Source organism: Pelophylax lessonae, assembly GCF_965119305.1.
Source record: "Pelophylax lessonae genome assembly, chromosome: 3".
NCBI classification, from domain to species: domain Eukaryota; kingdom Metazoa; phylum Chordata; class Amphibia; order Anura; family Ranidae; genus Pelophylax; species Pelophylax lessonae.
Window position 1 is genome coordinate 20,092,003 of NC_138770.1, and position 12,845 is coordinate 20,104,847.

At 45.8% G+C, this 12,845-nt stretch overlaps 1 protein-coding gene across 1 annotated transcript in view; it reads right to left on the bottom strand.

The window, feature by feature from the left end:
• The window catches only part of LOC309550241 (uncharacterized protein), a gene marked incomplete at its 3' end in the record, with an annotated part of 240,442 nt that overhangs the window by 193,565 nt on the left and 34,032 nt on the right, over window positions 1-12,845 (bottom strand). Inside the window, exons 4-5 of the mRNA XM_082250652.1 lie at window positions 7,305-7,402; window positions 6,635-6,779 (exon numbers count right to left, since the gene is read on the bottom strand). Coding sequence (XP_082106778.1) covers window positions 6,635-6,779; window positions 7,305-7,402 — 243 coding nt within the window. The remainder of the gene's footprint in view (window positions 1-6,634; window positions 6,780-7,304; window positions 7,403-12,845) is intronic.

A 12,845-nucleotide genomic window follows, 5' to 3' on the forward strand; every position in this document is an offset into this window, starting at 1 on the left:
ACACCAACTATATCATATATTTGTTAACATGTAAAATCTGCCATGTACAATATGTGGGTAGAACGATTAGGCGACTACAAGATCGCTTCAATGAACACTTATATAGTGTCAATAAAAATTCAAAAACTAATGTAGCCAAACACTTTAACTTGTGCCACAATGGAGACACCACAGCTATGAACATACAAGTTATTGAAAAAATTAAAACACCACCACGGGGGGGGGGGGTGACATATTTCGGCTTCTATGCAAGAGAGAGGTCTTTTGGATCTTCCACTTGTGAACTAGGTTGCCACAAGGCATGAACTTTGAATGGGATGTAACCCATTTTTATGAATAGGTGCCTTCTTACATCTCCAAACATCAGCTACATGTGTGCATATCCAAAAGATAATGATCCATAGCGACCTATATCTAGGAAGTCGAGCTTAGAGGTTGGGCCATCATCCTACATAATATTAACAATACTTTGCATAGTTGATTATCTCCCATATTGATGTCCTTTTATGTGCGGATTCTGCGCAGTTGGATCTTACCATGTATGGACCCCCTGTCTTGTACGATATCTAGTGTTGTAGTCTGGTGTATTTAGCTTTGTCCCTCGGATCCTTTGAACTCTGACTAGATCTCGATGTCTGTCCCTAAGAGTTTATAGCATGATATGGCCAACACTGCAGAGTTTATATTATATTACATATATTTTATATTCTATTTATATAATGAGCTTAAATGTTTGGCCATCATCCTGCATAATATTAAATATACTCTGTGTAGTTGTTCATCTCCAAGGCCTATATCCCTCCATATATCCTTCCAATTATGGATTCTCTACAATTAGATCTCACCATGTATGGATCCCCTATCCCTCCATATATCCTTCCAATTATGGATTCTCTACAATTAGATCTCACCATGTATGGATCCCCTACCCCTCCATATATCCTTCCAATTATGGATTCTCTACAATTAGATCTTACCATGTATGGATCCCCTATCTTGTTCAGTATCTAGTGTTATAATCTGATGTATGTAGCTTTGATCTCCTCGAACTATATATCTCTCTCCGGTCACCCCGATATGATTGTAATTGTTTTTATGGGTGACCGGTTGATGTATATATACACAGGATCATATGTGTTTATTTTGTTCTAAAAACCATATTGTTTTAAATTGTTTTTATTGTACATATATCGTTTGGTCTGTGTATGTCATACAATCGATTTTCTTCTGACCCATACAACTAATATGCACGAATAGATGTATATATTTGACACAAAAAAAAATTTTTTAAATTGAAAATTTAATAACAAACTTATTTCATAGTTTTATATTCACATAATCGGATTGTACAGATATCAATATATATATTCACTATTCCTTGTATTTTTGTATATTTTTTGTGCATTTTTTTGCGCTTTTATTCTCATTCTATAATTGACACATATGAATAAAATTACCATTGTTTAATAATATCTTTAATCACAATACATTTAATTTTCACACATAGTTTATACATATTTAGATTTTATCAGATTTTTTGCATTTATATATTTTTTCATACACAATTGTGTCACAGCATTCATATTTGATTTTTCACTGGTTTCACATAGATGTTTTATGGGTCTATCAGTGTCCTCGGTAATTAGGAAAATGGTTTACCCCTTATTTCTATCACCTGTTTTTTAATTGATGATTGGATTTTTGTGTGTGTATATATTGAGATGTTATATCCATTTTTCTTTGTAATGATTAAGCACACAGTTAGTGTGTGAAACGCGTCTACCTTGTCACGATTGTCATATTTGGATGTCCAGTCAATAAATCTGGATTTTGACTCAACCTGGAGTGCTGCCAATTCCTTTTTATCAAGTTTTCACGGAGGCGAGCCGGGGCATGCACCGGTGTGAGTCATCAGGCGATTACACCACCTGGAGCAGTGAGTCCTTGTCTCTTCAATTCCCATCTTGTTTATGACTCATAGTTAGTGTACTCTTATCTTTAATAATATAGGTTTCAGCCTACCTGTAGGTTAAGTATATCTCTTGGATATACTTATCGCCCCTTACCTATGTAAGAAATATCAAATGGAGGAGGAGCCTGCAGTAGTTATTTTATAATAAAGGATTTTTCAAAAATTGTGTTTGTTTTTATTACTTCTTGACACTTTTTCAGTGAATAGGTAGGGTAATATGTTCCAGATACTTATTCACATGGGGGGGGGGGGGCGGGATCTGGGGGCCCCTTTGGTATAAGAGGCTTTCAGATTACGACAAGTCCCCTTCCTGCAGACCCCCACAAGAACAGGCCAGGGTTGTGGGGAAGAGGCCCTTGTCTCCATCAACATGGGGACAAGGTGCTTTAGGGTGGGGGGGTGCAGAGCTTTCCCAAAGCACCCACCCACCTATGTTGAGGACATGTGGCCTGGTATGGTTAAGGAGGGGGGCCCTCACTCGTCCCTCCCACTTTCCTGACCTGTCGGGCTGCATGCCGGGATAAAGGGTCGGGATTTCAGGGCAGAAGCCACGCTGGTTTTAATTTTTTTACATTTTGGCCATCAAAGGGCCTGGTATGAACTGGGGGGAGGGGGAGCACGCTGTTTTTTTTCTATTGCCGGGCAATGCCGGCATTCTTTTATTTCCATTCATCTGTCAGTGGGGAAGCCCGCTGACAGCTGATGAGTCATGGTTGGTAAGGATGCAGGCGGCTGGCTTCCCGGCTTGCAGCTTAACAACCAGCTATTTCTTCACACAGAATTTGCATCGGTCGATCGTTTTTTTTTGACTGATCCGAATTTTAATCGTTCTGAAAAGTTGGAATTCGTTAGAAAATGAATTAACAAAACAAATTTTAACAGATTTGAACTAAATTCATTACAATTTCATTTGGAGATTTGGATACATCCGAATCTAGGAATAACCAGAAATTTGTCAGAATTTGTATTTGCAGCGAAACAAATTTCACGTGTCTAACACTTAATGGCCACCCACTAACAGCTGGGCTCCCAGCCAATGCAAATGGCCACCGATGGCAGGGCCCACTCTCCAGGCATGGATCCTCTACATATGTGTGCCATAACACCACTCCGCTGATAGCTGGGGACTCAATGACCACTCGGGACATCCTGGAAGACTTCTGGATACCAAAGGAAGATCCTGACATCCCGCACAGCTGCCCAGCACCAGACCCGCCCACCAATACTTCCAATAGGTAGAAAAACTTCATACAAAAATGGTCCTATAAGTGAGGAAGACAAAAAAGGAACGCAGCCAATGGCTTATCCTGAACATTTATGGGAGGAACGAGGGCGGGGCTACCCAAACGTATGCTGCCATGGACATCTATCAGGAAAGCACATTATGGCCACTAAATGGAACTGACCATTATAGGAAATCCCAATTCGCCATGACTGGGGGAATGCGGGTCACATTTCATCAACACATTTATAACAACCAGACCTGTAAGTGTTTGTGAAATCTTCCCGGGCAAAATGTACTCAGCCAATGAAAGGTAAGGACTCCATTTTTATTTTTCTCCTGCTATCAATGGCCGACAAGGGACAACACTTCATCCATGTCTTTGGTGATCTTTGATCTCCTTATGAAGTGTTTCTTACATGATGAAGATCAGCCATGGAGTATGTCTGAGGTGTATATCAGGGTGTGCTTCTTCCTCACATGTCCAGCAACATTCATATAGAAGACATTTCCCGCACTCAAGGCACTAATACACCTCCAGGGTTGTGTGGGACCCCTGATGTACAGGAAGACAGGACTTCAGTGAGCAACAATTCCCTCACTCAGGACAGGAATACAGCTTCTCCCCCGTGTGAGATCTCTGATGTGTGGAAAGATTGGACTTCCGTGAAAAACATTTCCCGCACTCAGGACAGGAATACGGCTTCTCACCAGTGCGCAATCTCTAAAGCTTGGAAAGAGTGGACTTCTCTGAAAAACATTTCCCGCACTCAGGACAGCAATACGGCTTCTCACCAGTGTGCGACCTCCGATGTGTGGAAAGATTTGACTTCCATGAAAAACATTTCCCACACTCAGAAAAGGAATACGGCTTCTCACCAGTGTGCAATCTCTGATGCACAGAAAGATTGCACTTCTCTGAAAAACATTTCCCACACTCAGGACAGGAATACGGCTTCTCACCAGTGTGCAATCTCTGATGCACAGAAAGATTGGACTTCTCTGAAAAACATTTCCCGCATTCAGGGCAGGAATGCGGTTTCTCACCAGTGTGCGATCTCTAATGTGTGGAAAGATGGGACTTCCGTGAAAAACATTTCCCGCACTCAGGACAGGAATGCGGCTTCTCACCAGTGTGCGATCTCTGATGTGTGGAAAGATGGTACTTCCATGAAAAGAATTTCCCACACTCAGGACAGGAATGCGGCTTTTCACCAGTGTGCAATCTCTGATGCTTGGAAAGAGTGGACTTCTCTGAAAAACATTTCCCGCACTCAGGACAGGAATATGGCTTTTCACCCATGTGAGATCTCTGATGTCTGGAAAGATAGGACTTCTTTGCAAAACATTTCCCGCATTCAGGACAGGAATGCGGCTTCTCACCAGTGTGCGATTTCTTATGTGTGGAAAGAGAGTTACATAGTTACATAGTAGGTGAGGTTGAATAAAGACAATAGTCCATCTAGTTCAACCTGTGTAGGTATGTGTGGCTGTAATCATCTCCCATACCCCTGAATGTTCTGATCCTTGAGATGTAAGTCTAAGAGTCTTTTGAAAGCCACCATACTACCCGCAGAAACCACTTCTTGTGGTAGAGAATTCTGAAAAAAATTTCCCACACTCAGGACAGGAATACGGCTTCTCACCCGTGTGAGATCTCTGATGTCTGGAAAGAGTTTACTTCCGTGAAAAACATTTCCCGCATTCAGAACAGAAATACACTTTCTCACTGGTGTGAGACCTTTTATGCACATTAAGCTGATATTTAAAAACGGAAAGACTTCCCACACTCAGTACAGGAGAACCTCTTATCTGTTGTAATTACAGCACTGTCCCTCACAGTCTGAAGTTCCTTAGGATAAGAGGAATACAATGGTCCGGCACTGTCCCTCACAGTCTGAGGTTCCTCAGGATAAGAGGATTATGATGGTCCATCTACACTGTGTGGTGTTTTCTCCTGGACTATACTGTGTGATGGCCTCATCTTCTACTTTACAGTCTGGAAACAAAGTGAGACAATCCTCCGAGGTTTTCCTCATCTCCCGTCCATGTACTAAAATAGAAATACAAAGATTATTACTAGACATCAGCAGATTGGTTCCTCTAAACCAGGACTCCGCCCACATCAGCCAGCTTTGTCTCTGAGGATCTTACAATTCCACCCTCAAGGTATCTAGTAAATGGGTCCTCTGATCTCCTACCAGTTCATTTCTTTATTCGTGGACCTTAGTCAGAGAGTGAGGAAATAACGAGAACTGTCTTTTATAGGAGTGACAGTGATGAGGGGATTATAGGACGAGTGTCCCCTCCCCCTCTATCACTCATTGCCATCTTCCCAACACAAGAAGTCCCGCCCTTCCTTATTTAGTCCATGATTTAGTCATGAATAACAGCGGGGCTGAACCCCACCAGAGGTCATAGAGTAAGGATGGGGGGAGAACAACCAAGATGAAGACTGGACTGATCCTGAAGACCACCATCATTGGGTTACTGACTCCTCCCTCATTATCACTTTCTGTTTAAGGTTCCAAAGTTGGAGGATGTTATCACATTATTATCAACATGTAAAAGTCTGTCCTCCCATCAAATCATCAGATATAAAATGTCCATCTGGTAGGAAATTGGTGGAACAAAAGAGAATCCATATTATGTGTATATATATAGCAGTGGGTAGAGGGGAGAGAGCAGAAGTCAGGAGTATGTAATGTACAACATAGAGTATATAGTGCAGGGGTCAAGAGTATGTAATGTACAACATAGAGAATATAGTGCAGGGGTCAGGAGTATTTAATGTACAACATAGAGTATATAGTGTAGGGGTCAAGGATATGTAATGTACAACATAGAGTATATAATGCAGGGGTCAGGAGAATGTAATATACAACATAGAATATATAGTGCAGGGGTCAGGAGTATGTAATGTACAACATAGAGTATATAGTGCAGGGGTCAGGAGTCATAATATTTGTGTTCAGTAATCAGTTGCAGAGGTCCCACACCGCTGCCTCCCATCTCCTGAGACTGCACTCAGTGACTTGGGTGTGAGACTATACAGACATATCCCTCCACCCGACACAGCCAGCAAATAACAGAGCAAGTAACCTTGGGAGAATTGTTCTGTCAGAGATCTTGGTAGACCCGGGCATGGGGCAGAAGAACCAAGGTACATACCCCAGGTGCCTAGGTCAAGCAGCGTCTATGGTAATAATCAACATTTTGCTGCCAGCCGAACCCCAGAATCTCCATAAATCCAGTCTAGAGACATAAATTGTGTCTGCAGCACAGAGAAGGAAGATTATCCGAGAGAAATACAGGAAGGGGAACACAGCTCAGGAAAGTGACCAGGGTATTACAGGCTGATATCACCCAGTCCCCACCCTATTCTGGACCAATCAGTGAGCAGTATGGGTGGAGGAATGTATTTAGTGGTAATGACCCACCTGTGCTGATCTCTGTAGGAGTGTCCTCCTCTATAAATGTCCCCGTTATTCCATCCTCCTCCATAGACTGCTGATCATCCCTCACATACCTCTCTTCTTCTTCTTCTGCTTTAACCTCAAATTCTATAACGATTGGATCTCCACTCTAAACCAAGAAAATAAGAGATAATATCAATCTGGAAGATATAAGCTTTATTATTGTGATATTATATATAGATATAAAAAAAATGTAAATTCTATGTTATTTTGCAAATTCTTTAATAAAACCTATTGAACATTAAAAAAAAAAAAAAAAAAAAAAAAACATATCCGCTCCAGAAGTCCATGTTCTAGATGCTCCAATCCACCAACCTTGTAACATTGAGGGATGGTGTGACCTTCTTGTGTGGAATCCAGGGAATACAGAGGACGGGGACATCTCTCTGGTGGGTTTCTGTAGCTGGATGACTCCTCCATGGTGTCCTGATACAGATCTTTGCGTTCCTTTAGGAACTCTGACTCCTCCATCACCGTATTCCTCATCATCTTCCTCTTTTTATCTCTTCTTTAACCTCAACTTTAGAATCTCTCAGGTTTCCACTCTGAATGTATAATAAAAATGACATCAATGGTAACAATGCAGATAATGTACAGATCCTAATGATACTATCAGTGATTGTTCCTCATCTACCTGATGATGGTGGGGGATGGTGTGACCTTCCTGTGTGGAATCCCGGGAATACAGAGGACGGGGACATCTCTCTGGTGGGTTCCCATTACTGGATCCATCTGTAGGAAACACACACACTGACTGAATACATTGTTTCTATGTGTTTATCAGATGATGGGGGATCTAGGTGGACCCTCCGTACTGCTCTCTCCTTTACAATAAAGTCTCCTCTTACCCGGTGATGTGAGGGGTGGCTGATTCTCCATCATGACGTCCTTGTAGAGATCCTTGTGTCCTTCTAAATACTCCCACTCCTCCATGGAGAAATAGACAGTGACATCCTGACACCTTATAGGAACCTGACACACATAATGATACAGTCACCATCCAGACACATCCCTTGTCTGTTACTGGATAATGTCCCAGAATCCTCCTCACCTCTCCGGTCAGGTCTGTGTTTTATTAATAGATATAAGAATGATGTCATGTGACCTCCCAGAATCCTCCTCACCTCTCCGGTCAGCAGGTAGATGATCTCCAGGGTGAGGTTTAGTATCTTCTCAGTCATGTGACTCTGGTCCTCCTTCATCCTCATTCGTTCTGTCACTCGGTCTATATAGGTTTCTGTCTAGACAGGTAAGGATAAAAATATATATGTAATAGGAGAAATATTCTGACCCTGAAGGGGTTAATATAGGTTTCCACACTATATATGTGTGTATCATCATCTGCTGGAGATAAAAGACATCACAGTGACTATGGAGGAAGAGGACAGACATGACGGGGGGTTACTGGGTGTAAATAGAAAAACTGAATTTTTGTAAAATCTTACCTGTAAAATTCCTTTCTCTGAGTCATCCGACAGTCGCCGCCCCTCTAAGTCATCACTGTTGGGTATTGACTTCCGCTCCGCAGGAGTAGCTAGGCATAAAGACTTAGTCAAAAGAACAACGGCATTTGCATAGACATACCCATGGGGGCTGTCCCATCTGGTCAATACCCCCCCTGCAAGTCTGATAGGTCTTGGTGCTATAAGGCACACATGACCCACAACGTTTGGTGAGTGATTGAATCTTACCTTTGCCATTTGGATTCACCATAGCGCTGAGCACCTGCACTTTGTTTAAAAAGTTTTGCACAGAAGAATCACAATATATATATTTTTTTGCATATATGCTTCTTTTGCACATCTATTGGAACTTTCACTGAAAACTTTCTTCACTGAGGATTTTCGTTTAGATTTACTGGACAATTTTGAGTTGGAATATTATATGCAATATTATTTTTTGGAATATTAATTTAACATCTTGTAATTATTTATATATTTATTAATTTAGAGCAAGCGCTATAGGTAGCTTTTTAGACTACTTACCTACACAGGATTTTCTTACTATAGCAGCTGCTAAATAATAATTTTACACTAAATTTACACTACATAATTTTATTCACTGAAGTATTGTTTTATTTATTCAAGGTTATTTTATTCACGATTTTAGAGCAAGCGCTATAGGTAGCCTTTTATACTACTTACACCCCCCCTGCATGGTCACCCCCAACTCTGTTTGGTAGCATAGCAGTAGGTAATAAGAACCCCAAAAGAGGGGCGGGGGCGGCGACTGTCGGAGGACTCAGAGAAAGGAATTTTACAGGTAAGATTTTACAAAAATTATGTTTTCTCTTACGTCCTCCGACAGTCGCCGCCCCTCTAAGTCATCACTGTTGGGATGTCCCAAAGCAGTATAGACATGAGGGGTGGGAGACGCAACCGCAGAAAAGACAACGCAGTACCCACATCAGAGAAAGGAATCTTACATGCACAGTAAGAGACCCTGCTGGGCAACAGAAAAAACAATGCTCAACAGGAGCAACAGCCCAGGAAAGCAAATACCAACAGCCGGGGACCCAGAAAAAAACAAGGGTCCTTCATGGCACTGCCGCACTGAGAACCTTGCGGCCAAAGTAGGCATCAGCTGATGCCAGAACGTCTACTTTGTAGAACTTGGAAAAAGTGTGCACCGACGACCAAGTCGCAGCCTTGCACACCTGGGCCACCGAGGCCCGATGCCAATAGGCCCAGGACGCACTCACAGATCTGGTAGAGTGCGCCTTAACAGGGAAGGGTGGAACCCGTTCCTTCAAGGCGTAAGCCTGTTCAATGGTCTGTCTGATCCATTTGGCAATGGTTGCTGCAGACGCAGCCATGCCCTTCCGAGGTCCCTCAGGAAGGACAAAGAGGGAATCCATCTTCTGAAAGGATTCTGTAGACGACAGGTAAACCCTGATTGCCCTGACAACATCCAAGGAATGCAGAGCAACCTCCTTAGGATGCTTAGGCTTCGTACAAAGCGAAGGCAGGACAATGTCCTCATTAAGGTGGAATTCAGAGACCACCTTAGGAAGAAAGGAGGAATGCGGAGGCAAAACCACCTTATCCCGGTGAACTACCAAGTACGGAGAACGGCAAGACAACGCTGCCAGTTCCGACACTCTGCGAGCCGAAGTGATCGCCACCAAAAAGGCAACCTTCTTAGACAGCAGAGGCAACGATATATCCCGAATGTTTTCAAAGGGAGCACGTTGTAACACGGACAGAACCAAGGGCTCCTTCCTGGGAGGAGCCAAATGTCGCACACCTTAAATGAAGGTGCGAACCAGAGAATGAGACACCACAGGGCGTTGGAAAAGAATAGCCAGTGCAGACACCTGGCCCTTTATCGTGGCCAGCGCCAGGCGCTGGTCCACTCCCGCCTGGAGAAAAGCCAACACCCTCGACACTGAGTACGAGCGAGGGGAGAACCCCTTGGACTCGCACCAGGCAAAGTAAGCCTTCCAGGTACGGTAATAGATCATTCCAGAGGAGGTCTTCCTAGCCTTGACAAGGGTAGGGATGACCTCAGGGGAGAGACCCCTGTCCCTCAGGACCTGGGTCTCAACAACCAGGCCGTTAAAGCCAGCGACTGTAAAGCAGGATGGAAGATCGGACCCTGAGACAGGAGATCTTCCCCCATGGGTAGCCGCCACGGGGGCGCCACTGCCAAGTGAACAACGTCGGCGTACCAGGACCGGCGTGGCCAGTCCGGCGCCACTAGAATCACCAGGTGCGGTTCCGAGGCCAGCCTGCGGAGGAACCTGGATAGCAACTGAATCGGAGGAAAGGCATACATCAGACGATACTGATGCCAAGGGGTCACCAACGCATCCGAGGCGATTGCCAGAGGATCGTTTGTTCTTGCCACGAACCTTTCCACTTTTCGGTTTAGCCGAGATGCGAACAGATCCACGTCCGGGGATCCCCACTTCACACACAGCATCTGGAAGACCTCCGGGTGCAGGGACCATTCCCCTTGGTCCAGGGTCTGGCCGCTCAGATAGTCGGCCTGCCAATTCTCCACACCCGGAATGTGAACTGCTGAAATCACCGGGACATGAGTCTCGGCCCAAGACAGAATGTCGGTCACCTCCCGGGCCGCCCGAGCACTCCTGGTGCCCCCTTGGTGGTTGATGTAAGCCACCGCGGTAGCATTGTGCATCTGTACCCGGACAGGACGGTCCCGAAGTCGGTCCGACCACTGGAAGAGACAACGTTTGATCGCCCGCAATTCCAGCACATTTATCGGTAGAGAGGATTCCTCCTCCGACCAAGTGCCCTGGGCAGACAGGTTGCCCAGGACTCCACCCCAGCCCGACAGGCTGGCATCCGTGGTAATCACCGTCCATACCAACGGACGGAAGGACTTGCCTTCTGCCACCGACAGGGGACTGGAGCCACCACAGAAGAGCCAATCTGGTCTGACGACTCAAGGAAACACTCAGATCCAGGGACTGAGGCAGTCTGTCCTACCTGGCAAGATCTCCGTCTGGAGAGCCCGCGTGTGGCTGATACCATCAACCCCAGAGACCTCATACAGGTCCTGAGTGACGAGGACGGGTTGTCCCTGAGGGACCTGATCTCGTCCTGCAAGGTCCGGAGCTTGTCCTCCGGCAAGAACACCTTTGCCTGAGCAGAGTCCAGAATCATTCCCAAATAGGGAAGACGAACCGATGGAGACAACGCCGATTTCTGAACGTTGATGGTCCATCCGAACTCCCGGAGCGTCTGTACCGTGATGGACAGATCGAGCACTAGGTCCTGGCTGGCACGTGCTCTCAGAAGCAGATCGTCCAGGTAACCCAAGACCGCAATGCCCTGCGTCCTCAGCAGGCCCAGAACCGGCGCCAGCACTTTGGTAAAAACCCTGGGTGCCGAAGTGAGACCGAAAGGTAACGCCACAAACTGGTAGTGGTCCTCCGCGATAGCAAACCGAAGGTACCGCTGATGACCCTCGAAAATGGGGACGTGCAGGTACGCATCCTTCAGATCTATTGAGGCCAGGAATTCTCCTGGGCTCAGGGAGGCCACCACCGAACGGAGAGACTCCATACGGAACTTCCGAACACGCACAAAACGGTTCAGCGCTTTCAGGTCCAGAATAGGACGCACTTTGCCCTCCTTTCTGGGCACAGTGAACAGATTCAAATAAAACCCCTGAAACCTGTCCCAATGAGGCACCGGGACAATCACCCCCTGCGCAAGAAGGTCCTGCACCGCTTGGTGCAGGTCCTGCAGACGCCCCAGAGGCAAGTGAAGATTTGAGGGAAAAAATCTGTCCGCCGGCCTGGAAAGGAATTCGATCTTGTACCCTGATCGAATGATTTCCTGAACCCATCTGTCCAATACCCGGAGCAGCCAAGGTTGGAGGAAACCGCGCAAACGTCTCCCCACCCCTGAAATGGGTGAGGGCGCCCCTTCAGGCAGAGGCGGACTGACCGGCAGAGCTGGCGTTGCCCGACTTCTGCTTACCCGCCCAGAGCTTCTTCTGGTTGCCCTGGGCCTTGAAGGGCTAGTCTTTGGATTGGTTCCGAAAGGCACAAAAAGAACCCTGACTGGATCGTGACGCCGAACCCCGCTTGCCCCGAAAGGACTTGTTCTTCGGGTTCTGGGGCAGCATAGTGCTCTTGCCCCCCGTGACGCCCTTCGCCAGGGTATCCAACGCCTCGCCAAAAAGGTGAGAGCCAGCATAGGGAAAATCAGCAACTGTTTTCCGTGAGGACTGGTCAGCCGACCAGCTCTTCAGCCATATCAGTTGCTGGTTAAGCACCGCGACACTAGAGAGGCGAGCCACTAATGGGGCCTCATTCAAGGCCGCATCACACAAATACATGACTCCTTGGTGGATCTGATCCACCCTTGCCAGCCGGGCAGGCGGAACACCATCAGACACAAGGTTGCTCCTAAGCATCTTGGTCCAATCAGCCACTGCCTGAGCCACCAAAACGGACGCGAAAACGGGTTTGAGCAACGAACCCGCCACCGTGTAGGAATGGCGGGCTAGAGACTCCAACCATCGGTCCATAGGGTCCCGGAACACCGGAGTATCCTCAGAAGGAACCAAGGTAGCCTTGTTTAACATGGCCACAGTGTGATCCACTTGTGGAGGCACACACAATCGCGATTCCGTAGCCGGCGCAAAAGGATAAAGCAATTTGAACCGACTAGGAACCAGGAATGGACGTTTCAACGTG